Below are 26,411 nucleotides of genomic sequence, written 5' to 3' on the forward strand. Positions count from 1 at the left end.
TTGTTTGAATACTTCCTATGATCATTTACTCATTGCAAGATCTGGGCTTGATCATCAGTGCATTATTGTCATTGCAGTGTTCATGGGACCAGACCGTTACATCTAATACCATAGATCTCATCAACTTAAAATTAAAACTTCTGAAAGCTTTGCAGTATTGTTTTGGCAGTTTGTCAGAATAACTCCTGCTGTCATCCTTCTTAGGAGACCTGAGTAAAAGTAAGATTATTGCAGGGCAAGTGCCCATAGTGCTACAAATTAGGTCATTAATTGTGAAGTAAGTTCAAACTGAATGATTTGGCAAGCATAACTCTTGAATAAGGAGGCTCAGTTTAGGAGCATCCTTTAAAGAGTATATTCATTATGAGTCATATTGTTATGTAAAACTGCTGCATACTTGGTACATAGATTTTAAAAATGTATTTCTAGGGCATTCCCTATATAAGGCTGCTGGAGTTTTACTGAGCTGTCTCTAGGGAACCTCTTTAAAAAAGTTAAGTGCAGCATCTATCATCACTTTCTTTCTTAAGACAGTCCTCTGAAACTTGTTATTCCTTTTTCTCCAAGATGAATGCATTCAATTTTCTGATGCGTTTTGATATATATATGATATTCATATAAGCAGATTTCTCCAAAATAGCAGACATAGAGTCAAAGAACATCTTCAAGATGATCTGTGTCTGAAACCCTGGAATCTGTCAGGTCATTTGGGCATAACAGAAAACAGAACTGAGCTCATACATTCCATTCTTTATATATTTGTATACCGATTCACTTACAGGCTCCCTGCCAAAAGCATCAATCACCTCAGGACACAGCATCAGCAGACAATTCATGTAACATTTAATGCCTAGGATATGTTAATGAAAACTAAACAGATGCAAGCACAGTGATGAGAGAATACTATTCTCAGACAGTTTAAGAACAACATGGAAGACAAAAATGAAAATGCGTTTATATGACTACATGTCATTTGACCTTCTTGGCCTATAGTTAATTTCCACAAGAGAGTTAATTCGACCTCTAGTTTTCATGTGGTATAATTAGAACAAATGAATCTGTGAATATGTTATGTGAAGAACATGTACCACTCTACTGTGACTAGAAATATCTACACCTTCAGTTCTGCAGACATCTGATTCCTTTCAAGTGATCCAACTGAAGCAATGAACAAGTTCAGTACCTTTCCTCCCTACTGGGAAAAGATTGGGAATTCATACATCCAAACTGTGTTTCCTCTTCAGACACTCTGACTCTGTCACAGTCAGACACAGACCATTCAGGAAAAGAGAGAGTACTGTGTGATTAAGAAGACTGGTCACACTGCTGCAACATCTGAAAGTCATCAGCCATTACATAAGGTGACAATTAAGTATTATAAAGTTTGTAATCCACCAACCAAACAATTGAAGAAAATGATTACATTTTTTTCATCAAAATTCACACACACAAAAACAACACTAAAAAAGAACAAAATGGATTAAACTCAGTTTCTCACCTAACAAGCTCACCCTGCTCTAGCAGTGAAATTCCTCAGCACCGACTGCTACTACCACCCTTGAGACTTTCCGCTGTTTTCACAGGTGTGGAGTAAAGCACACATTATAACTAATATGCAAACCAAGCAAGGCCAAAGGGATAATGTGTCAGCTGATCAGTGGGTTGTTCTGGTGCATATTTGATAAAAAAAAGCACAAAACAGACTATAAAAGCAGCCCAGAAGAACTGAACACCTGCTTGCTTCTTTTAAAAAATGTGGGCGTTCTTAGTTCTCGTAGGTGCTGCAGTTGCTTCTGCTCACCTGCAAGATCAGACTTTTGATGGGTACGTACAGACATCAGCTTTATATTTTCATGATTTCTTCTCCATGAGCAGAAGTCTTCCAGTTGACTTATCTTTTTAAAATCCAATTTCTCTCTTCTTTCAGCCACAAGGTGTTTCGTGTGATTCCCCAGGACAATGAGCAGGTGGAAATCATCCGCTCTCTTGCCAGCAAAATGAAGGTAAAGAACTTGGGGAAGGAGCTTTTTGAGTCCAAAGGGAACATTTCTCCTTTTCCTCAACTAATGTATCTCACCCAAAAACAACAACAAGATTCTAAATTAAAGTTCTAATCCTGACTCCAGCCAACTCATCAGGAGTGCTTCTTCAGAGGGAAGAGGACAAGGTGATAAAGCTGGAATTACATAAATACGAGCTAATGCCTTCCTGAAAAGTCCAGATACCCCAGCCTGAGCATGAAAGTGTCCACCGTAATTTATTGTTACTTTTAAATTATATATTCATTGTGGAGTGCCTTCAAGAATTAGACAAAACACGACATTTCCAAGTACCAGAATGTTTAATGTTATAGGTAAAAGATTTTGTTCATGCAAATAATCTAAAAATTCATGTTCATAACAACCTGAAATTTGTTTTGGCCTCTAACCTCTCGTCACCTTTTGTCTCTGACTTTCCTTTAAAATTTTCATTCTTCAGTCAAGCTGCATGTTTCTTACTGACCTTGATGTAGATATATGATGACATAATGACATGAGAAAGAACAATACAGACAGCAAATGTGTTTTCAATATTTCTCTTCAGCTTTGATGTTGTAAAATAGCTGTTGGTGAAAAAGACACCATTATCTGTAGGATAAAAGGATGGTATTTTTAATGAAGTACAGATGTGGAGAAGTAGCAGCAGCAGGATAGTACAGTATGCTGAAACAGTATTCTACAGAAAGAATATACTACTGGTATGTTGCTGCTAGTTCTATGAAGGTGAATATAACAAGTTTGCTTCTAAGCCTGCAGGATAAAGGGATTGCTTGTTTTCTTTAAAGTAAAGAAAAGATCTCTGAACTATCATTGTTATACAAAGCAATCTGCCAGGACTCATGTGGTAGCAGTATACACTGGAATAGTCATCTCACTTGAAGATACATCATTTATGAACGTGCCCACGAGCCCAATTTCCTTTATGTTCAGGACATGAAAGGCTGAAAAGGCACTAGGCTGGTAAACCAGCTTTGTTTTCACTGACCTTTAACAGGATTCTAAACCCAAAAGAGATCTTAAAGCAGACTTCAGAAGGAATATGTGAAGTAGTAATTGCACTGTCATTTGTCCATTATGAGTTAAACAATATCTTCCAAAGTTATAGGCTCCTCCTACAAACTGCAGCAAAATGAGTCTTAAAGACACTTATAAATGCAACAGTCCTTTGCAGCTGATGTATGTAAAGTATGTTTGTAGCTCACTATAGTCAGGAGACCATTTCTGTTTAATAGTTATAGCCAAAAATCTCCAATGAAATATGTACAAGGAATGAAAAAGTTATAAAGAGTTACAAATTTTGCACAGCATTCACAAATCTGTATGCGTTCAGATGCTGTAAAAATTGTACAGGATGTTCAGAGCAGACAATATTCCTTATGTTCCAAAACTCCAGTATCTTTTACATTAGATTCTTTTAAATGAAGTTCAGAATATTCTTATGGATATAAGGGCTACCTGTCATTTGATTTAGGGTGATACTTGTCTTTATCCTTTTTCAGTTTTGGAAAGAAAAAATACCAAGCATTGATTTTAGTGCTGTTCAAGACTAGTGCAGTCCCTATTAAGTAATATAATTTAATAAGTCAAAAATGTACTCAAAAACTGAGTTAATACTTGGCATTTGTTCAACTGTTACTGTCATCTTCAGAAATCTTCCACATAAGTTTGAGGGTCTAATGAAATCATCTTCATTGAATTCCATTTAAAACTTAAGTCAGTTTTTCTGGCAAGCAAGATCAGTTCAGTGTAACACTGGAATGAAATTTGTTGCATTAATCACAATCAGCATCACTATATCACACATGCTCTCACTTAAAACACAGTCATATGTATATATGTATTTGTTCATATATTCATTTGGCTTTCTTTCAGCTTGACTTTTGGCAGCCAGACTCCGTGAAAATGGTAAAGCCAAAAAGACAAGTTGATTTCCGAGTTGAAGCTGACAAGACTTTGGAGGTTGAACATCTCTTGAAAGAAAACAAAATGGATTTCAAGTAAGTTTTGAGTAGGAGGAGACCAAATACTGGAGAAAATATGTTGAAGATTTTCATCATTGATTGATTTATCTTTCTGTCACAAACATCCTCCATTGCATCCTCCTTGGTCCAGCTTGATTAACAGGCTTTTTCAATGTGTAGTGTATGCATAAATGCAGACATAAAACTCAGCTTTACTTGATCAAACTCTCATGACTTCATTCAGCAGAGTGGAGAGTTTTCATCACTCAGATTTGCTTCCACCAGATCAAACTCCTTTGTTGGAGTTCTCATGAAACACTGCTGTTATGATCTGCTAAATCTGAGGATTCTCTCTCCCTAAACTTGCCATCCACAGGTTAACTGTGTCCCGTTTGGATGCCACGGGAGGGAACAGAGTTAAAAATACTCTAAAAGAGATTGTTCTCAGTAGTACCTCAGCCCACGTACAGCACAAGAATCCAGTTTCACTGGAATTTCTTCTTTGGCAAAGGAAGAGTTACATGTGCTAGTTTTCCCTAGGATATTTATGAACTCCCTCAAGTCCATGCACAAATCTTTTGATTGCAACAAAGGCAACAAAGGTCTGGAAGGTGTCCCTGACAAACTTCAGTGGAGTGTCCTTGTGACAACCCAAGCCGTTAAAATTCTTTTGAAGTGGAGCTGCAGTGCCGTGACATCATGTCAACGTACTCATTTGCACTGTTTGTTCTGAAGGCTGGTGGTGCCTCACAAAGTGGCCTCCTGCTCTTTTATCCAAATGATTGAGGACATATCCTGAACAAGTGAGAATTTGTAAGGATGTTAAGACAAGCACTGGAAAAAACAAGGAAACATCATTTTTTTTATAGCCAAGGTTGAAATGTAAACAAAAGGACCTCAAGACCATGCTTGATGATGAGCTGTGCCTTTCTATCAGCCTCAGGGAAAGATAAATAGGAGAGATTCAGCCAATGCAGACAGGATATTAGGGTGGTTTTTTCTGTTGTTGTTTTTTATTGTTGTTTTTGTCGGTTTATTTTTTGCCACAGTGTGTTGCTACTTTAATAGCTCTTCTCACAAGCAGAAAGACAGATTGGAGCATGGATCCTGTCATCTGTAAACTGCACCTAAACTTTGGAAGCTTGGCTTGATAAAGAATTTAATCACGCAAACATCTCTGGGTTACTAGAGATACTGGATAACAGGAGGGTGTTACGTTACTGCAGTCTAATTGTCCTTCAGCATCATCAGTTCAAGAGAATGCCCTTTTCCTTTTGAGGAAGAGGCAATCTTGCATCACGAGGTCAGTCCAAGGCAAAGCAGAGTTGCTCTTGAATACAGAACTAATAGTTTACATGCACCCTGTTTCAGCACTGCCATTCTTCCTAAAGCAAACTGTTGCCACTCCGGAAGTTTGCTAGTATGGGAGTTAAGTGGGCAGGTGTGAGTTAAGAAGCTATTGCTTTGTGATCATTCTGTCAGCAAGGATGAGGCAGGAAGGAGATTGAAACTTGAACATAACCTATATTATTTTCAAATGCATAAGCCAGCTCCCCACATTTCTCTTCACAATCAACATGGCCTTAGTTCTGTGCAAATCCAAAGATATCCACGTGGTGCTTGATCTTCTGCTAATAAATTGCACGTTTCTTTCTGCTTTTCATGGTATTGCAGTGTTCTGATAGACAACCTGCAGACTGCGCTGCATGCTCAGTTTGACAGCAAAGTCCGTGGCACTGGTCACAGCTATGAAAAATACAACACCTGGGATACGGTAAAGTCCGAAAGTTTTCCACTTTATCAACTTGATGTCTTAACCTCCATAGTCAAAATGGCTTCTGATATTCTTTCGTCAATATTCCCTTCTTCCCTTCTGTTGCATCCGTAACAGGTTATTTGATAACCTCCTCTCCAAAATCTTTCCTTCACTGCTCATTACAGAGATAATCTGCATAACCCATCTGCCTACACATATTTATTTCTTTTGTATTTGACTTTGGTGGACTGTTCCCACAAATCCCTGCCCAGTGCTTCTGTAAACAGTTCAAGAATGATAATAAATAGAAAAGCTATGAAACTGAAAAACATGAAGAAGATTTAAGGCATTCAATCTCCTTGTCGTAAAAGGAAAAAAGTTTTCCTTTTTTAAAAGAATGACAAAATCATAATCTCTAAGCACTCTGTAGGGTTAGCATTCAAAAAGTTTCTTGACTCACCAGCCAAACTCCAATGATTGGAAGTTTTAGATAAATTCGTATCAGAAAATCCTAGTTCAGCAATAGTTTGATGAGGTCTGCAATGAACCACTATCTATCACTGGAAGAAAAAAAAAAACAAAAAACGCCACCACCAACAAAAAACTCCCAAGATTAGATATATAGCGCTAGCATAAGCAAGAGTTAATTCTTGGGAATCTATCAATGGTATCAAATATTTGGTTCAATTCTCAGAAGGACCCTTCCAGCTTGAAAGCTGTGAATAAATTATTCTGGACCTGAGGACAAACACATCAACATCTTTATTCTCCTTATTAAACAGATAGCTGCTTGGACTGCTGACATTGCTGCTGAGAATCCAACCCTGGTCTCTCGCAGTGTAATTGGGGAAACATACGAAGGACAGCCACTGTACCTTCTCAAAGTAAGTGCAGTGATTCATTTGTGCCAAACTGTTCTTCTGCTATTATCTCTGTGAGACTATGATGCCTACTGAGCGATGATGCTAAGATATTAATATACATTTTGAAATAAATCAAATAGACTTTTTGCACTATTTATACTATGATCTTTTTTACCTTAAGGTTTAAGGGGCATAATGAATTATTAGAAGTTCAGACATAAATTTAACAACAAACCTGTGAGCCACGTGAATTATCACCTACCTTTATATTCTCTCCACCTGTAAGCACAATTACTCTAAAAGGATCTATAAATGTCAGTCTCCCTAGCAAAAGGCAATATGTTTGTTTCTTCATCAGATACAGGCTTTCTGAATAACTCTTATGAGTAAATAAGATACCATTAATGAATTAAAGGTGAGAGGATAAAGGTTACTTGCCTAAAATTGCATAAGCATCTATCACCTATCCAAACAAAGCTAACTACTAGAAACACCACAGGGAATATATCAACAGTGCAGAACGATCTATTATTGTGGTGGAGGAGAGAGTTACCTACATTAATAAAAATGAAATTACTAAGATTATAAGGTTTTAGATTGAATATCATTGTCAACTACAGCTGTGCGACTCCCTAGTTTTCCATTTAATCAGCGAATATTATATTTATAAAGTTTTACTCTTCAGGTCAACGAGCTGACAGACATATTCTGCATACAAATTGTTTCATTCAGAACCTGGCTTTGTTTTTTTATTTATTTGTTTTTGTAGTTGGGAAAAAGCGGTACGAATAAGAAGGCCATCTTCATGGACTGTGGTTTTCATGCAAGAGAGTGGATCTCCCCTGCTTTCTGCCAGTGGTTTGTGAAAGAAGTAAGCATAATGATCAAAACTTGTTTTACAAAACACAATTACTTTTCTTTCTACCACTTACACTAGATCTTAATGGCTGCCCTGTAATCTCTGAGCAGCTTAAGACTACCTAAGCATGTGTATGAGGTATGCTTGCAGCGGCATTGGTGGCGAGTATAACCTCTATCTTCTCAGACAGCCATGCGGTTTTGTGTAAGGAGCAGTGGAAATTGAAAGTGACATCTCAGTGGAGTCAAAGGGAATATTATTTCATTATCTCCCAATAAGGCTGCAGACAGTATGCGCTACCATTTTTCTCTCAGCAATTCACGTCACTACGGCTGTCATTTCCACTGTCTGATCATTTAATTTATGGATGTACCTGACACCCGCAGTGGCTCTGCTCAGTGAATGAAAGTGTGGATTGGTAGAAGAAACTTTAAAGTGCAGTCCTCTGAGAGTCATTGGTGGTTCAGCTGGGATTGCTTCTAGACATAAAAGTCAAAAAGTACAGGAAAAAAACATAAAGTAGATCATTATTTGTATCTGCAAACAAACAAGCAAACAAACAAACAAAAAAAGAACACCTGAAGAAATAAACAAAAACCACAGGAAAAAAGTAAGTTCTAGTGACCTAAAATTGCTTTTCCAGATTCTACATCCAACCTGTCCACTTGCTAGCTACAGGACAGTAGATATCTTTTTCTACTGCATCACTCCTTGTGTTGCACTATACATCTTTGTAAAATAAAGGAAACAAGGATGCAACCAGGCCTTCAGAGCAAACGTCAGTTATAATTGGATGCTCACACAAGACTGAGTTAAATCTCTGAACAAGCATACAAAGTGGTAGGTCATAAACAATCAGGATATGTAGGTTTCTGGCAGAAGTTCTTATGATGTACATACCAGGAAAACTGCATGGAAAAATCCACCTCTCTATGAATATGTGCAACCAAAGCATTATGACTGGAAATGTCTAAGGATGTAATGACAGAAACATTCTCTGTAGTTTTGGTTAGTGATGAAGTTTATCCGCACAACAGGTATCAAAAACAGGAATAGAGATTCAAAATTTACAATCAATTTAAACAAAAAACAAGTGTTTAAGGTGACAGGATATAGGGAGAATATATGGACCAGAACTTTCTTCTGTCTTTCAATGATAAGCTAGAAGATGGAAACCTTCTCTTTATTATCCTGTTCAAAATCAACATTGCTTTAAAATATAATTTATCTACCAGAAGAAGATGACTCTCTAACAGCAACGTGGTTTCAGTCACTGTAAGTCTTCTGAGCATATATAACATTAGAGCTACCACCTCATGTGGTGCAGTGACCTGGATGACTTCACTGTCCACATCCAGTAATTCATTTTCTAGATCCAGGCCTTCAAATATATGCTGGAGATGTTTTCATTCCATAAAAGCATCATCAGCTCTGTCTACTTTTCTCTGATTAGGCTGTTGAGACCTACGGAACAGATAGTACCATGACCAAACTTCTCAACAGCTTGGACTTCTATGTTTTGCCAGTTGTTAATATTGATGGTTACGTTTACAGTTGGACAAAAGTAAGTATGTTCCTCTTTCTCAAAAACATTGCTGGTTAAGCCAACTGTAAGAACTCTTTCTTACTCTAAGCTTCACCATTCTATTTTAGGACCGTATGTGGAGAAAGACACGCTCTAAAAACACAGGCAGCTCTTGCATTGGTACCGATCTCAACAGGAATTTCAATGCTGGCTGGTGTGGTAAGTATCTCCTAATAATAGCTGTGGCAATGGCATTGTGGAATAGCTTGTGTTCAAATTTTATGCAAAAACCAAACTTTAGTTACTAGTTTCATCCGTACGGCTACTTGTATGAACAGTGGACTTCAGAAGAGAAGTCAAAATAGCTTTCTTTCAGTTGCTTTCACTCACTGCAGAGGGGTACCCTTTTTGCTTGTTCCTGAAAGCATCTCAGACATGGGGGAGATGTGCAAGGAGAAGACATTTAAGTAAGGAAGCAAATAATAGTCATTTAGATAATATAGGGCTTTGCAAAAAAGCTCATGTCCCTCCAAACATGCATACAAGTTCAGTGCATATTTACTTAACACTGTGTCATACCGCCCAGCATCTTAACTATGCAACAAAGGACTCTCTCTTCCAATACAGTACAGGTGTGGCAGTAGGATTTCCAAGATTTATTACGAAATTCACATAATTACCTTCTCCTAACAACCAACTTTTTTATTAAATATTCATTATGTTCACTGTTCTTCCCAGAACTGGGGGCCTCAGATAGACCCTGCGCTTCCACTTACTGTGGCTCTGCACCTGAGTCTGAAAAGGAGAGTAAGGCTTTGGCTGATTTTATTCGTGAAAATCTCTCTACAATCAAGGCATATCTGACTGTGCACTCCTATTCCCAGCTGCTAGTGTTTCCTTATTCGTACACTTATAAACTTGCAAAGGATTACAACGAACTGGTAAGCACAAGTTCTTTGTCATTTTGATGTAATGAAAAGAATGCTTTTGATATAATGAAAGAGCACTATGTAGATCTATTTAACTTCAGGCAGCTTCTTTAACTATGAATAAATCTGTTATGTTGCCAGTTTTTGAAAATACCTCAAAAAACAGAGAAACCGCAATGGCTTCCACATAGTTCAGGAACAAGATAAACTCAAGAGCCTTACTTAATTCCAATACACACAATGAATTTGCCACAAGGTCAGGATTGCCTTCCAGTCATGCCATAGAGAAATTCACTATGTCATGCAGCACTGTTTCTTCCTGATGCAGGAGTTTGCAGTGTGTGTGGCTGCAGAACATCACACAGAAACATTATGCTCTGCAAACCATGCTAACAGCTTGCTAGATTGTAATAACTACCCAGAAATGACTGAACTGGTACCAGTACCAGCAAATAAGGAACTCTGCCTAACACTTCATACCAAACTTTACTTCTCACTGAAGGAGGTGAGAGAATAGGTGAGACTCCTATTAAAGAGAACGATACAGGTTGAGGACAATGGGGCAGTTTTTGTTGATAATAAATATAATATATAGTATTAATTACTACATATTTATATATTGGACTATAATTATAATTAAAAACAGGCACAAAACAGGTGAAAACAATCAGTTCTGGGACCTTTATGAACAGGCCTTGATTCACATACACCTCTTACTCGGAAGAGAAGAAGGTAAATGTCATGCTTTAAATAACAACTCCTCTTTTATTCATCCAAAATGAAGGTCACACCTTAACACCATTTGAATAACAGTCTGGAATTAAAAAAAAAAAAAAAAGTTAAAAATATTAAGTGCGCATAAAAGTGGTAAACATTTCATAAGGCCAAGAATCAGCTATCATGAATAATAAAATTACTTCAGTTCTCTGGCATATTAGCAATTAGAAGCTGTTGGCAGGGAAAACAACAGAACAAAACAAAACAAACAAATCTTGATTCCCTCTCTTTTCTGGATGCTGCCAAAAGTCCAAGGCAACAACACTAAGTGTGCTGGTCTGCTGGGGGGACTTGACAGATTTATGAGTGCTCCCAAATAGATGTCACAATTCCAAAGCACAAACAAGAACTCGGGCCAACAGCGAACTTTCCTGCAGCATATTTTACAGTTTAAAAGAGCGGATGAAATCCAGAAGAAAATTTTGCTTTCTTAATTTATTTTCCAGAAAGCTTTGATTTTAATTATTCCATGGAACTATAGTAATTTCTTGTCTTCAGTTTACACATTTTTTCACATTTCACACATCGCAGTTCAGTCTCAGGCAATAAACAGCACAAAGCCCTTGAGCTGCTTCGTTGTCAAGATCACAAAGTTCACACGTGTTAAAAAGTTGCACGACATTTCGCTCAACTTTTTGAATCAAAAGCAAATGTGAAACTTAACTAAAACCCCAGCATGCTTCTCACAGATTAAGCTGAGAAAGTTTACACCAACGCCCTAGTATCAAAAAAATACAGGAAATCCTATCCATTAAAACAATCTTTAGAAATAAGAAATAACTTGTTATTTTCTTGGTTTTCACTTTCTTTTATCAAATTAAACTTTTATGATTAGAAATATATCCCAAAATATAATATAATTTAATGAATTACTCTTACTACGGTTCTCCAGCATTTAATTAATAAAAGTCTTCCTGCCACGGAGAACAAGTCTACTATTACTATTCAGCATAAGAAATAAATAGCTCAGGAACACAACCTATATACTTCTTTTCACCTATTTGATTTCACTTCCTAAGTTAGTCTTTTCACAGTCATTTTATCCTACATTTTAAATTGGGTACAATGATCCCAGAGGGAGTTCTATTATTTTCCAATACAAAGCAATTACAAACCTCACCACCAATGACAAGGTGACCCGATGAGTGGTTTTCATGTGTTAATTAAGGGAAAATACTTCTTTCACTGGTGATCCCAACAAAAAGACAGCAGGATCCCAGAGATGTTCTACATGAGCAGTACCTGACTTTAACAAGGGAAGTCTTCTTGCCAAAAATCCTTCTTTCAGAGAATGAGATCAGAGTATCATCCAATCAAAATTGCCTATAGCCGGGGTAATTAAACAGAAAAGGCCCAATTCACTCCAACACCAATGAATTAAATAGACTGACTTTCACAGGCTCTGGGTCAAGTTCAAAGGTGCGGCTTTTCAGGCTACTTGAGATAACTAAAGCACATTCATTTGAGCTGTAACTAAAGAAATTTAAGATTTTCCATCAATAGCTGTATTTGCTTAAAGTGATACACTTACAAAAAGAGACACTGTGGTTTATGCCAGTCATTATTCCATGACAAAAAGTTCCATCCAGATTTAGAATTTAGAGAAATGGCGAAAAATTAGAATCTCAACCTTTCATAGAGATTGTTTGGGTGAGTTAGAGGACCATAAATCACTTTTCAAATGGAGCAAAATTTATAGTGCCATTATCTTATCTTGGATGTTATTTTTACTCTGACAGATCTAATAAATTAAAGGAAATATAGCTGCAATTTCTTATCTCTTCCAGTGAGCAGCTCAACATGTGGTTAAACAAAATTTCATGTCTGCTTATCATTAATAATATTTTGTTCCATTATATTTAATTAAAGGTAGCATAATACACTGCCGTCTGTGCCACATTCCAGTGTCTGAGACGCATAAGGATACAAAAATTGAGTAATTTGAGATTGAAATCAGTAGGTTTGCAGAAAAGAAAGATCTAGAGAAAGCTTGTACTTTCCTTTCCTGCAAGAACACTGAGCAGTGTCCTTGGGGCTTGAAAGACATTTTCTTTTGCTCACAGCCTCAAGAAATCAACAGAAGACAAAAAAACTGTTCTGGTTTTGGTTTCTCAGGTAAAACAGGGCACCCTGGGAGTTCCAGCAACCTTTATGCTTCATCCTTCACTGCTATAGTTAATCATAGCAACCTCACATTATGGTAACTTGGTTTGAGTAGGGGATTAGGGCTATCCCCAGCCACCCCAGGACTATGCAGTATGACAGAAGATAAAAGTCATACATGGCTCTTACTTCCCACAACTTCCCATCCTTTTCCTCAGAGGCAAGAGGAACTCAATTGCACAGAACACAAGAATTCTCCCCAAATTTTTCTCCCTGCATTCAGGATAGGATAATTTATTTGTTTGTTTTTCTCACTTCCGAGATGCTGCACAGAACTTTCACTGTTATCCAAACAATACATGAACAAATAAAAACACCCAAAACAGGAAAATCTAGGTCAGAAATTTCTCAGAAGTTGCACAATATTCTGGAGATGACTCCTTGAAAGAAAAATGTACTCTTTTTTGGTGGATCACATTTTGCCTGCCTCATAATCCTCACTTGGCTCATTATTTACTATACCCTTGAGAGCTACATTGCACACAGAATACACACTTGAATCCATCGCCTACTGAGAACAGAAGCATTAGCTGCTCACAATTAAAACATGTGCTTGGCAAGACCAGTATCTCTCCCCACCCCAAAAAGATTCTTTTTATCTTCATTTTACTATTCACATTTTTGTCTTCTTGCAGTACAGGCCTCTGTATTTAATCACACTCGGCATAAACCATTTGACCCATATGTTTTAATCAGGTCAGGCTTTTATCTTACTTTCCTGCTAGGTCATCCTATGCTTTCCTCATTTTCAGCAAAGACATATCTATCTCTGTCAATTCTTGTTTGTATTTGAATTGGTTCTGAACTGATAGAGCGGAGGAATGTCCATTGTGCTCTCTCTTCCTTTCTAGGTTCAATTCCATCTCTTAGCTGAACAAACTCAGCACCAAATTCATGTCTGCATGTTAGATTAGTGTATTTGTATTATTCCTGTTTGGTAGGCTATGAAATATTGTATTAATTCACAGCTGAAGATAATTCTCTAGACACAAGATTTCCACTTCTTTTGTTGTTTAAGCTCACTGAAATTCATCTTCTACGTTGGGTTGGTCTACTATTTCATTTCTCGTAGCTTTTGAGCCCTTAAAATAGAAGAAAGTAGAAAGCAGAGATAGGCACAGAGTCTGTGCAATCTGCAAGGAGAGTGAATTTCAAATATGTTTCATGACTTGGTGAATACTATTAGTCTGATTATTTAACCTGATGCCTGGGAGCAAAGTCTCTTCATCCCTGATTTAATTCCAGAATGTGTTTGAGATGTAGGAATACCTGTAGTTACAAATTTTTGAACAAGAAAAATCCTATTTTCTAAAGGACTCAGACATAGTAAAGAGGAGTCACAACCTATACTATTGTATCTGTACTGTTAAAAACTCCTTAGATTGGACTGTTGTTACAAGTAAATATTTGGCAGAGAAACTGGGAAGCATAGCAAATGGAAGCAGCCAGAAAAGCAATATTTGGAAGCTCCTGCACTGAGTTTGTCAAAACAGACCTGCTCTGTACTGGTAGTGTCACTACTCTGAGAAGGATGCTTACAGAAGTAGCTTTGTACAGATGAGGCTTATGTGTGAGCTTGGCTCAAAGTCAAGTCCCACATCCTCCCAGGTAGGGCACATTCACCTTAATACAGTCACACTGGAAACCCTCTCACCAGGGATTAGTTTCTTATGCAGTCTGTAAGACTGCCTTAGAGAAACTGGCTTGCAAAGGAAAAAGAGCATCATTCTGAAGTCTTCCACTTGGCTGGATTCCCTGGGCTCTTGGGGGAGATGCTTAACCATGAGCAACAACAAAACAGTGCACTAAATTACACATCAGCCACGGACTCCTGAGGGGAGTCTGGTTTTACTGCCAAAACAAGAAGCCTCGGAAATGCAGCTTCATTCAGCTACAGCTAACTTTGCAAATAGCACCCTTCATACTTCCATTACAAAGGAAGCTTAAATAGTACGTGAGACAGAAGTGGAAGGAGAATACCGCTTTCATTCTCAGGCAAATCAATTTGCAGTGCAGTGAGAGAAGAGTCTGGTCCAGTCAGTCAGAGAACAGGTGTCTCCAGATTATGATGGCAAAGGGAGTTGTCTGCATGCAGCAGCTGTGTAATCAATATCCCTGAAGTGTTTCTAAACAGCCACAGGTTGCTGGTAAATCTGCCCTGACAATAGAAGAATGAAATGAGGGAGCTGCCCCCCAAAAATTACCTATTAACAGGCAGAAGATGCTTCTCCTGGTAAATTATTTTGTTAGCTCAAAGCTCCAGATGCTATAGAAAGGGTGGCCAGTTAGACATATCCTTCATTAAATGCTAATAATAGTAAAGATAGGTTTAAAGGTTGTAAATTATGTAAGATAATGGCAACTGAGAACACAACTCTGCTGTCTCACTGGCCTATGCACTCCGCACACAAGATTAGGCAGAATATTAGTAATGGTTGTGTAAACGCAGATGGATGATTAGTGCAGGGAATACACCTTCTGCTGAAATGACCTGCTCTGCGAGTTCAGCTGAGTCAGAATCTGAAAAGCCATTTCTGCTCCCAGTTACAAGGTATTAATTAGGAGTTATTCCTAGGACTTCAGGGCGCCACTTGCTTCTCTGCTGCTATGTCTCTGAGCAGTTTTCCTCGCAACAGAGAGATTTTTGATGGTTAAAAACAAACAAAGAAATCACAGCAATTGAGTTAAGCCAGTTAAACAAAGAAATCTTGAAAATCGGTCAACGGCAAAGAGTATCCTCTAAGGTCAATGAGATAACCATGCCTCTCCTGGCTGCTGGATTCCAAATAGCATACAGGCATGGAAATCCAAACTGTTTTTTAAAAGCTAAATATCACAACCCCTTTAGAAAAATGTTGTGTTGGACGCACAAGCATTTATTTCATTCTTACTGTTCTTCATTTTCATATCATGAGAAAGAGGTGACTTTAGCTCCTAAGAAGTTGAAATTTTGTTTTGACCTTCAGATGTTGTACTGTAAATCCATTAGGAAAGCAACTGGGAGAGAGTCACTTAATAAAGAAAAAAAAAATCAGATTTCAAACCTTTTGATAAATGTTCATTTCAAGATGAAGTCATAAATGCTCGGTCATGTTGCTCAGTTAATGGAGAAGGTCATTTAAATATCACATCAATCTCCAAGCTGCAGAACTTGAGGAAGTTGTATATTTGGATTCCGGTCTTCTTACAGCTGGAAATCTCAACTTCTTTTCCTACAAATCCTTCTCATAACTTTCTGGCCAATAACATAATACACCCCAGGTAAATACACTTCCTGACATCCTTTTTCTTCTGCCTGTTCTGAAATGATTTGAAGCAGGCATTTTGGCAGGGAGAAAGGCATGCCCCACTCTTCCCTAAAAGCAGCTTTGCTGTTCTGTTGTCTCTACAATGCAGTTCACTGAAGAGAGATCAAATATTAATAACCAACAGGTCCATAAGTAGTGCAAAATTAATCTTCCCAAATTTAGTTTCCTCTTTGCATATTTTTGAAAAGAGGGAGAATCTGTATATTTAGTAATGAATTTACTGTTAACAGATTTGACTCAATCTCAGCTTCTGATTAAATGTATATATTATTAAAAAAAAAAAAAAGCTGAAAAAAAAACACATATGCATGATATGCAAACATATTTTGATGCTGTTTTGCAGAAGCTCTCTCACTAACCTTTTTCAAAACACGTGGTCCAATATGCATTTTTTAGTGATTCACAGACACACTTAAAGCACAAGGGTAAACAGAATATTTCACAATCTCCCTTCCTCTGGGAAATAAGCCAGAGTACAACCTATAGAGAAAGAAGGGGCTTGAGGAAATTCTTGGGATAGTGAACTGTTCAGCTGTAAGCCATAAACAAAGATAAGGCAACCCATCATTTACTCTTATACTGAACATCTGCTTTCAAAAATCGTTCACATTCATCATCTGTTAGTAATAGTTCTCATGTTTTATTACCAACATGCCATATAATGAAGTAGTGGAAAAGCCACACATTCCGAAGTCTGTAATTTTCCTCAATGCAAACATACAAAGCTTCACGGTAGTACTGATGGGCCCGATCCAGCCCTCACTGAAATCAGTGGGAGCTGAACAAGTCCCTCTGAGAACAGGAAATGAAATGAAATTAATGAGACTACATATGGTTCCGAGGTAATTTATGCCTTTTCTGTCTGTTAACATTTATTATACTGCTTCCACTTCCAGTGGTGTCCAACTCCGCCGACTAAACTGGTACTACTCTGAATTTATATGCTGCATAAACAGAAAGAAAAGGAAGGCTATTGTGTTCCCAGTCTACTGTATCAAGTTATTACTCTTCACAGGGATTCCTTATTTATTTTAAGTAGTGTACAGGTTTCTTCTAAGTATGGAAAATGCTGTTTGCTATTGCCCCAAACTATATGGGACTATGCACTGCCTATACACCAAGGCAGCTCTACACAGGCAGACTATGCACCACTGAAGCCTGGAGAACAAGCTTTTTACTGACAGGTCACGTACTGGCAACTACTTGCATCTAATCATTCTGAGAGGTGGAAAACAGTTTACCTTCTCAAGCACAACTTTGCAGTTTACTCAACAAATTTGCTGAGATTCACCCAAAATGATTCTGGAAATCTGCACGTATATTTGCCCTTTCCCTACAGAACACCGTTGCCAGTGCTGCAATCCAACGACTGACCAGTTTGTACAACACCAACTACGAATATGGCCCAGGAGCTGCAACAGTCTGTAAGTATTGGCCTAAGTATGCCAACCTGAAATGGATCTCAGTAATTGCATAAGTCACAAACGCCTTTCCACAAGAAGAAATCAATTGATTCACTATATATCCTCTTTTTTAACTGTTTGTTCTATATTTCCGTTCTGTGGCTTGTCGTTTTCACTGTTTCAGTCATGTTTTATTTCTTTATCAACAGACCCTGCTGCAGGAGGCTCTGATGACTGGGCTTATGATCAAGGCATCAAGTACTCTTTCACTTTTGAGCTCCGTGACACTGGTAAATATGGGTTTCTTCTGCCTGAGTCTCAGATAAAGCCAACCTGTGAGGAGACTATGCTTGCTGTTAAATACATTGCCAGTTATGTCCTTGATCACTTGTATTAAAGGCAATTCTAGAAACTATTAAAGGATTTATTCAGAGATGCCTTTCTCTGTGTGTTCAATATTTTTTTATTTTTGCTTTACTTAATGCTTGGCCATATCCTTAGTCCATAATAGGTCAATAATCTGAAAGTCTTCCAAGATAAATTTTAACTTCTGTTAAGACAACTAATATAATTAGGGAGGGGGGCGGCAGACAAGCCTTGCTGGAAAAATAAGCATGCCCAAACACCTGCTTTTCTGAGATCCACATCTTTAAGTACAAGTTTTAAATCACTTCTTACCAGCTTTGTCTCTTATTTAATCTTCATATGGAATTACCTGCATATGTCATTGCCAACCATTAATAAAATGCTAACAACGTATAGAGTGCTAGAAGAATTTCTCCAATGACTGGATTAAATGCATAAACAAAGCAATCCTTCATATTGTGATTGGTAAAACATATTTTAAAAGGACGGCTTTCTCAGCCAAAAAAAAAAAAAAAAAAAGACTTTGGCTTCACTGGGATTGCACAGATACAGCAATGAATATACTAATTCTCTCACAAAATAGGATGGTGAAGACTAGTGGGCTATTAATGTCTGACCTCCAAGGAGTGTGGCAGCTACTGACTTCCTCCCATCACCATTAGGTGGGATCTCTCACTCAGATTCTTACTATTTATCCTGGCAAACGTAGTACGTATTTATTTCTGCCTGTTAAAATCATGATTTCCCCATTTCTCACCCCACCTTCTGTTCTCCCTTCCCTCTGGCACTCTTTCATCCCAAAAACTACGCAAACTTTCCCAGATTTCTCCCTTTTGTTCTGTTCAGAACAGTCGTCTTCCTGAAGTGAAAGATTAAAATATTAAACTCATGATAGAAACTGTCTAATGGGAGAAAATAAATGGAATGGATCCTGAAACATTCCTCCTTTCTCATTCCTGAACTGATATCAAAATCAGTTTAAGTTTATTAACCTAAGACTTGCTCAAAATTGCTCTACAGCTATATGTGGTCAGTGTTTGCCGTCTTTTCACAGTTAAGTGAAATTTTAATACCTTATTTCAAGCCGTTAGGATTCATCTGTGGTATCCAGAAAAAGTGAAAATGCATTACATCCGAGTTAATACGTGCAGTCTGCAGATCAGGAAAATGAATACAGTTACAACAACCAGAAAGAATCAGCAAATTTATTCTCCACTGGGTAAACAGCTCTGATGCAATCTAAGTTCTAGCTGAAAGGAAGCGTGTGACAATACTTTTTTGTTTTGTTTTAAAAGCATCTGTGGGCCAGATTCTTCCCTGCTGCAGCTCAGTTAGGTCAATATGACCATATGCTCTGATCCAGGAGATTAATTTACCTTTCAAGTGAGGTGGTGCATTTAAAACTCACAACAAGATGACTCTACCTTCCCTTATTATAAAGGAAACTTGAGATCTATCAAAACAGAGAGACAAAATCCCTCTATTAAATGCTTATCTCAGTAATGAATATGGCACAGAAGACTCACATTAAATGAAGCATTAATAGTAAAGATGGATATGGGACACCAGACATGTCCTGGAGGGAGCTGACCAGTTTCATCTCTGTAATAATCTGCACAAGAAGCTTAAGCAACTTAAGATGAAGGTTGCTTGAATGATTAAAATGATCTTTACACAGAGCAGATGGGCAGAGCATTAGGACTTACACAGCCTGAGCACTAAGCATAATGAGAACATCTAGGTGATTTACATAAATACGCTTTCATCCAAACTTTGCCTTAATGGTTACAGTGAGGAGGAAAATTTCTCATTACATACTTGCAAAAGGAAGATACCTGTAATATGTTCTTGGGAACTGCCTCAAAACCCACCTCAATCTGCCCCATCACTGCAGATCCAAGGTCCTGGCCAGTCCCATCTGAGCTCAGTGCCGAAGCTCACAGTTAATAGCAGTTCTAACGACTGAGCAAGCAGAGCTATGAGCTACTCCATGTAAGGCTCTCACACTCACGACAGTAGCATTTGTCAAAATATCCCAAGTCCTGCTACATCCTGGGGCCCCACACGTTTCCACTGTCATTAGCAGAATTACAAACAGCCGTGAGAATGAGTTTGATGATAAATGAGTAACTTTCAAAAGAAGCTGTAAAGAATTACTCCTTCCTGATCCATTTTCTATACAAGTAATGTCGGTCTGATTGGGTCAAAGTGGGTGAGAGTGATGAATAGTTCCCCTCGGCAGCTTTCTCACACAGCTGCACAAAAGGTGTTTGGCATTTACCAGTGCTGTTTAGAACTTGGCTGCTACGGGACACACTGCAGAAAGATGGAGAAAAAATCTTGTGCCAGGACAGGACCTGCCCTATCTCACTGCTGCTGGAGGCTCTGAACAGAGATTTCTTCCATCCATTGGCACACTGGAACTTAGCAATGGTTTTTGGCATGTTCCTAACTGATGCACTCAAAATAGGCCATGAAATGCATACCTCGTTCAGTAGCCCGCTCCAGTGGGCCCAGCCCCACTGCTTGCATGCAGGGCCAGTCCATGTCCATCTGCTGTGGACCAGCGATGAAATAGAACCCACGTGCAAAAGTAGCACACACCAGTGAAAAGACATGTCATTCTGTTTTGCAATAGAAGTAGGGGGAAAAAAAATCAGCGTTACCAACAGCGCAAGCAGAACACGCTGACCAGAGCCAAACATCTCACAAAAGGCAGGAAAATATTTTCCTCAGAGTACATCTTTTGGCTAATTTTAACCAAGCAATAACCAGTTAGGGATTACCCAGACTACAACTGTATAATTTTGGCAAACACCACAGGCCTTATGATGACTGCAGAGTGAATTGCCGATGCTCAGCACCATTCATTCATCCCTAGGAAGACTTCAGGCAACCAAAGACGCCCTTACAAACACAGATGAGGGGTCAGCTATTGCCCCCAGTAGCTCCAGAGCTACCCCAGTGAGCTCAAACCCACGACAACGAGGCAGGACGTGGCACATGTTAGTGCTGATGCTCACAGAGCCAGGCTGCAACAAGGCAGCAGTACATAAGGTTGCTGTGCCTTCACCACAGGCACCTCTGGTCAAATAACAGACATGCAAAAAAGAACAGCAATTAAACGTGATCTGCCATGTATGATCCTCGTAGCTTAGGACAGGAAGAACATAAAGGGAGAAATTTAAGCCCCAAAGGACATTCTGCCAGCACGTAAACTGCTGGGATAGAGAGACTGAAAGAAAACTGAGTGGAAATAACAAGTAATCAAGCTTCAGATTTCAGCACTGCTTTCAAAAAGCATACAAAAATCACTTGCAAAACTCATTTTCAAAGATGTCATCATAGTTACTCTGAGCCAATTCCTGTTTTGAAATCATTCTTTCAGAGAAACAGAAGAAATATGGGAGAAGAAATAAAAACATGCTGCGTGAGTCACGGAGGTGAATTTTGACATTTTTTCAATAATTCTAAAGCAAAATTTCTGGTGTTCTCCAATCTGAACCTTTTCTTGCTTTCCAAAACCAAACTGATCTGTACAGGAGCGGTGAATCTTCTACCAGTGCAAAAACAGAAATAGAACCCTCACAAAAAAAACCTTTGGGTTCAGTTTTGCTTTCTTTCTGCATTTCAGGACGAATCTTTGTGGTGAACACTGCAAAACCACACTGCAATTCTGCAGCATTTAAAATATTTTTAGCTCTACTTATGTTTAAGAATAAAAGACCTGAAAGAACACAGATGAACCCTTCAGCCCTCATATGCCACTTACGGAAGGCCAAAGGGATGAGAAATTTTTCAGGAAAGGAGGGTTTTTTGTTGACAGGTCCTGTGATCCCATGAAACTCATTCCTGCCTTCCCTGCCTGATGCAGGTCAGCTAAGGGCTGGGATGAAGAGCTTTCCCTTTTTGTTTAATGTTGCTCCTTTAATTAGATAACAAGAAAAGGACCATCCTGATTTCTTGGTTAATACATGCATCAAAAACTTGCCATCTTTCTCATATTAAGCTATTGTTCAGCCCAATACATTCAAACAGTCAATTAATTTCAGTGCTCCAAATCTTAGAAGAGATTAGGAACTGATGAAGTGTTTTGAAGACAATGCACTGCCCACGTGCCAGCTCTCACAGCAGCAGTATCAGAGAGAACAGGCCATGGGCAGAGGGAACATCCCACCAGCTGCATCATCCAGCCCAGCTACCAACCCATCCCCACTAACCCATGTCCCTGAGCACTGCATCTACCCTCTCCTTGAACACCTCCAGGGATGGTGACCTCACCACCTCCCTGGGCAGTCTGTGTCAGAGCTTCACCTCTCTTTCAGAGATGCTTTTCCTAATATCCATCCTGAACCTCTCCTGGTGCAACTTGAGGCCATCACCTCTCATTCTACCACTGTTACCTGGGAGAAATGGCCAACCTCCACCTCATCACAACCTCCTCCCAGGTACTTCTTAACGATTCAGACTCAAGTGCCTCAAACACCGTGCTAGAAGTTAAGCCTATGCTGCCAGTTCAGCCTGCTCTGAGTGCTGCCTTGTTGACATGCAGCCTCACTGTGCTTCCTGACACTGAACCATCCTCAGGCCAGACGTGGGCCGTGCAGGGCAGCAGGTTGTCTCTGTGCTCCCCACTGCACTCCCACAGCTGTGCTACAGCTGCACACAACGGATTTTACAATGGGAGGAGAGAGAACTGCCAAATGCTGCTTTGGAGAGTGGGGTTGCGTCTCTGGGAAATATGGAAATGTATTTTGAGACAGGGAAATATCTCGAAATATATAAGACTTTTCCTTCAAAGGTTGTTGAACAAAGCACCCCAGCTTCTCGGCACACATGGAAACGTTTCATCTCTGCATTTAACAGAAGGCCTAAAATGCTTAACTCTGGAGTTCCTCAAGGAAAGTATGAATCATGTTGCTTTAATATAAAATCAACTCCCAATTTCCTGGCTTCATGGGGAAAAAAAAAATAAAATATTCATGTTTCTTTTCAGCACGCTGATAACATAAGCTGTAAGAACTGGCATAAAGACCCACAATGAAGGAAGAAGGAGAAAAGGCCCAGGAAAAGGCTCAGGGATCCCATAGGTCCCTGAGCTGCTGCCAACACGAATCAGGCCACAGAGCACAGCCCCACACCACTGCCCGCAGCCAGGCCCTGGCCAGGAGCAAACCAGCTCAGAGCACCTCCACTCCTCTTAGTGCTCAACCGTAATCAAACTGCTTCAAAATCAAGCAAAGCTGGTAAATTTTAAGATGACAAACAGAACTGAAAAGACAAATATTCTGTGATGCAGCACCGACGTCTTCCTGACCATACAAATTGCACTGTCACTTACCAGAGCAGTCTCTCACCACTGCGATCCCAAATCGGAGATCCTTCTACCCCTTCCCCACGACTGCAGGGTGTGTGAGGCACTCCTCAGCCGCCAGCACAGGGCAGGAGCAGTGGGCTCATTTTGTACTGACTTTCAGAAAACAACTCTTACACTTTCCTTCTACAAATGGAACCGCTGCTCATGACCCAAAGGCTTTCTTTAGGGATCATAAATAGAACGGCTCCTACTCCAACGGAACTAGAATTCCTCATGACATATTTTAGTCTGTGTCTTTGAACCCTATTTGAAAAGCAACAATATAGCCCTTATAACTGTGGAATATGTATTCCTGCTTTTAAAAGGAAAGCTGAATAGAGAATGCTTTATTTCTAGCTTTTGTCACCGCTATTTCTCTGTGGTTTCAGGCTCTCACATTTCCACTATAAGCTATACTGTCACAGACAACACTTGTGGTAGCATACTAAGAATGTCTAGAATTGAAGACATATATATAGAGAGAGAGATATAGATATATCTTTAAGGTACTTAGCACAAACTGAACTTGCATGACACTTTCTAAATTAGAAAATTGAGACAGTTGAGGAACTTAATGTACCTCTTCATGCTACAGGACCAGTTAATGCTTGCTAACTTTGCCCTGGTACCACCACGTGCCTGCAGACCGCGTTACGGGGTCAGCACAGATCAGCCAACGTCTTCCCTCATGTTTTGCACCCGGTGAGCCTCGCTGCTCCCTTCTGAAGCCAGGCCTTCCTCTGCCAGCCTTCATACACTGACTAATGTTTGTTGGCCCTCACGATGCTGAGAAAAATACTCTCCTGCAGCTGATCTTGGACGTTACCCTGAGGGACTCTCTCCTACTTCTTGTGGAGCTGTTTTGCTCAGCGTCCCTGGCTTGCTTTGAGATAATTCAGTGGTCAGTACTGCTCCCACGTTCCCTTTCAGGAATTCCCCTGGCATATCAGCCGCAGCCATTTCTCATAAAGCTATTGGAAGCTTGAAGAGTTATGTGAACATCTGGTTCACTTGCTCACCCTCCAGTATCTGTAGCACTTTCTGGAGCCCTAAGGCTCATTCTTGACAGTGGTACGAAGCACTCACAAACCCTGGGCTGCTCCGTGCCTCATCCTGATATTGCATCTTTGGGCACAACCAAAACAGTTCAAAATGAGGAGAAATACAATTTCCTTGGAATACCATTGCATGGTGCTCACCTGAACTATTCTTAGGTCTCTCGTGGAAATTCATCTGTTCATAAATGTAAGGAAGATAAGAGATCACTCATCTGTCTGAAGAAGTTTTAGAACAATCCACGTTAAAGCTGATTTAAAGTTTTTCCCCAGGAGCTGTAAGATGGCAGAGACAACGTTACAGAACTTCTCTGAAGTTTGTTATTCCTCTAGCAACGCTTTTGGTTCTCAACAGTGCAATCACATGGAGGACATGCCAGAACAACTTGGGGCAGAACAAGTATAGTCATCAGGTACGTAATCCACTCACGTTCTCCATCTATTTATTCATGTTTTAGAATACCCACCATGACAAGAGCATTTTCAGACCTGACTATAACTGCGCTGCCCTTGCAACCAAAGGCTGTGAGAAACTGACTCATTCCTGATGTGGTCATCATAAATACATGTGAAGATCCTCTCAATTGGCACTAAAAGCTGTATGAGTTACAGCTCATGCTGATATAGAAATGGGGACGAGGATCTGCTGCTGCTGGACTCTGTAGTAGCACACCTACAAAACAAATGCTTCTGTTCTAGAAAGGTTCGAGTCCCCATTGCCCCATATGCTGACACACAGGAGAACAAGTGGGGAACATTTTCCCAAAAAAGGACGTATGTGTTAATTTACCCATCTGTTCCTCAGAGCTTTAGCACATAGCTCTTGGACTTCAGTAACCAGCAAGACAGCCATGAGATATTTTCGGCTCATGTTCATATGGGTAAATGTGTTCTACTGCAATTTGGAGTTACAGTGATCTCATTATTCCCATCCAAAATCCATGAAGCTGCCTGAGAACCCAGCCTTTTATCTACAAGGAGCACCGTGCAGATGACATGGATATTCAATGTCAATACGATACAAACTGAACACATCATTCTTTTACAAGGTTACCCTGAGATCACACGAAGATCTTTTCACTTGTGAGTATTTAAGTTGGCAAAGCGTCACCCTCACTCCCTGCCCAACTCCATCTGTTAAAACTCTACGAAGAAACCAACTTCTCACAAACTGTAGCACGAAATCTGGCAGTATTTCCTCTAGAGAAACACAACGATTTGTGACTGTGTCTTTCAGCTTTATTACAGCTCCCCGCGTTCTCACTGCTGCTGGCAGACCTTAAGATTGTCTTTGATTGTACCTGGATAATAAAATAGCAATGCACAGATATGGTAACCATTCCCTCTCCTGATATCTTCAGGTGTAAAGGTATTGTGTGCGAAGCCCTGAAATGAAACACACTGAGCACTGCTTACTGGAGAGGGTGGTACATAAAGAACAAATGTCTTTTTGTTGAGACCTGCTCTCATCCCCAAGATCAAGCACAACATTTGTTAAGTAAGCCCCACATCCTCTGTGTGTTTTGTGTTTACCTGACAGAGAAATAAGTTTGATAAAGCTCATTAAGCCACGTTCAGCGCTTAAACATTATGCGAGCAGATCTCACTGAACAAAATGGGGGAGAAAACTGAGTTCCTGACGGGTCTGCAAACAAAACAATTCACCAAAAAGCCTGCCATGACTTAGGGTATATGTATGAGACCAAGGCAACTTACAGAGTCTCCACCCCGATTCCCTGTGTCAAATGTAGGCAGCGGCAAACATCTCCTTGCTGCTATGCAGTCTGGAACATTGCAAGGCTGCTGCTCAGAGGTTTGACCTGATAATGTGGACATTTCAAAGAGAAAATTCAGCTGGGAATTTAAAACTGAAAGCAAGAGGGAACAGATTAGGACATTCTGGGATTTAATGGGCAAAAGCCATTCCCAGTTCCTGGAAACCCATTCCTTCTCCTTCCAAAGTACACATACCAGAGGATGGAAAAAAAAAAAAACTAACAAACCAAAACCACCCTTTGGCACTTTGCAAAATCTTGGTTACAACATCCAGA

General features: G+C 39.4%; 2 protein-coding genes across 2 annotated transcripts in view; one reads left to right on the top strand and one right to left on the bottom strand.

The window, feature by feature from the left end:
- The window catches only part of NCBP2 (nuclear cap binding protein subunit 2, 20kDa), a 36,569-nt gene that overhangs the window by 4,038 nt on the left and 6,120 nt on the right, over nt 1–26,411 (bottom strand).
- Nucleotides 1,749–18,014, top strand: CPB1 (carboxypeptidase B1). Its single transcript, NM_001277445.1, is given in 11 exon segments — nt 1,749–1,824; nt 1,928–2,003; nt 3,912–4,036; nt 5,675–5,774; nt 6,539–6,640; nt 7,389–7,490; nt 8,932–9,042; nt 9,132–9,222; nt 9,742–9,944; nt 17,520–17,604; nt 17,793–18,014. Coding segments are annotated over 11 exon segments (1,254 nt in total). The 5' UTR covers nt 1,749–1,753; the 3' UTR covers nt 17,981–18,014.

Source organism: Gallus gallus, chromosome 9, assembly GCF_016699485.2.
Source record: "Gallus gallus isolate bGalGal1 chromosome 9, bGalGal1.mat.broiler.GRCg7b, whole genome shotgun sequence".
Taxonomy (NCBI): domain Eukaryota; kingdom Metazoa; phylum Chordata; class Aves; order Galliformes; family Phasianidae; genus Gallus; species Gallus gallus.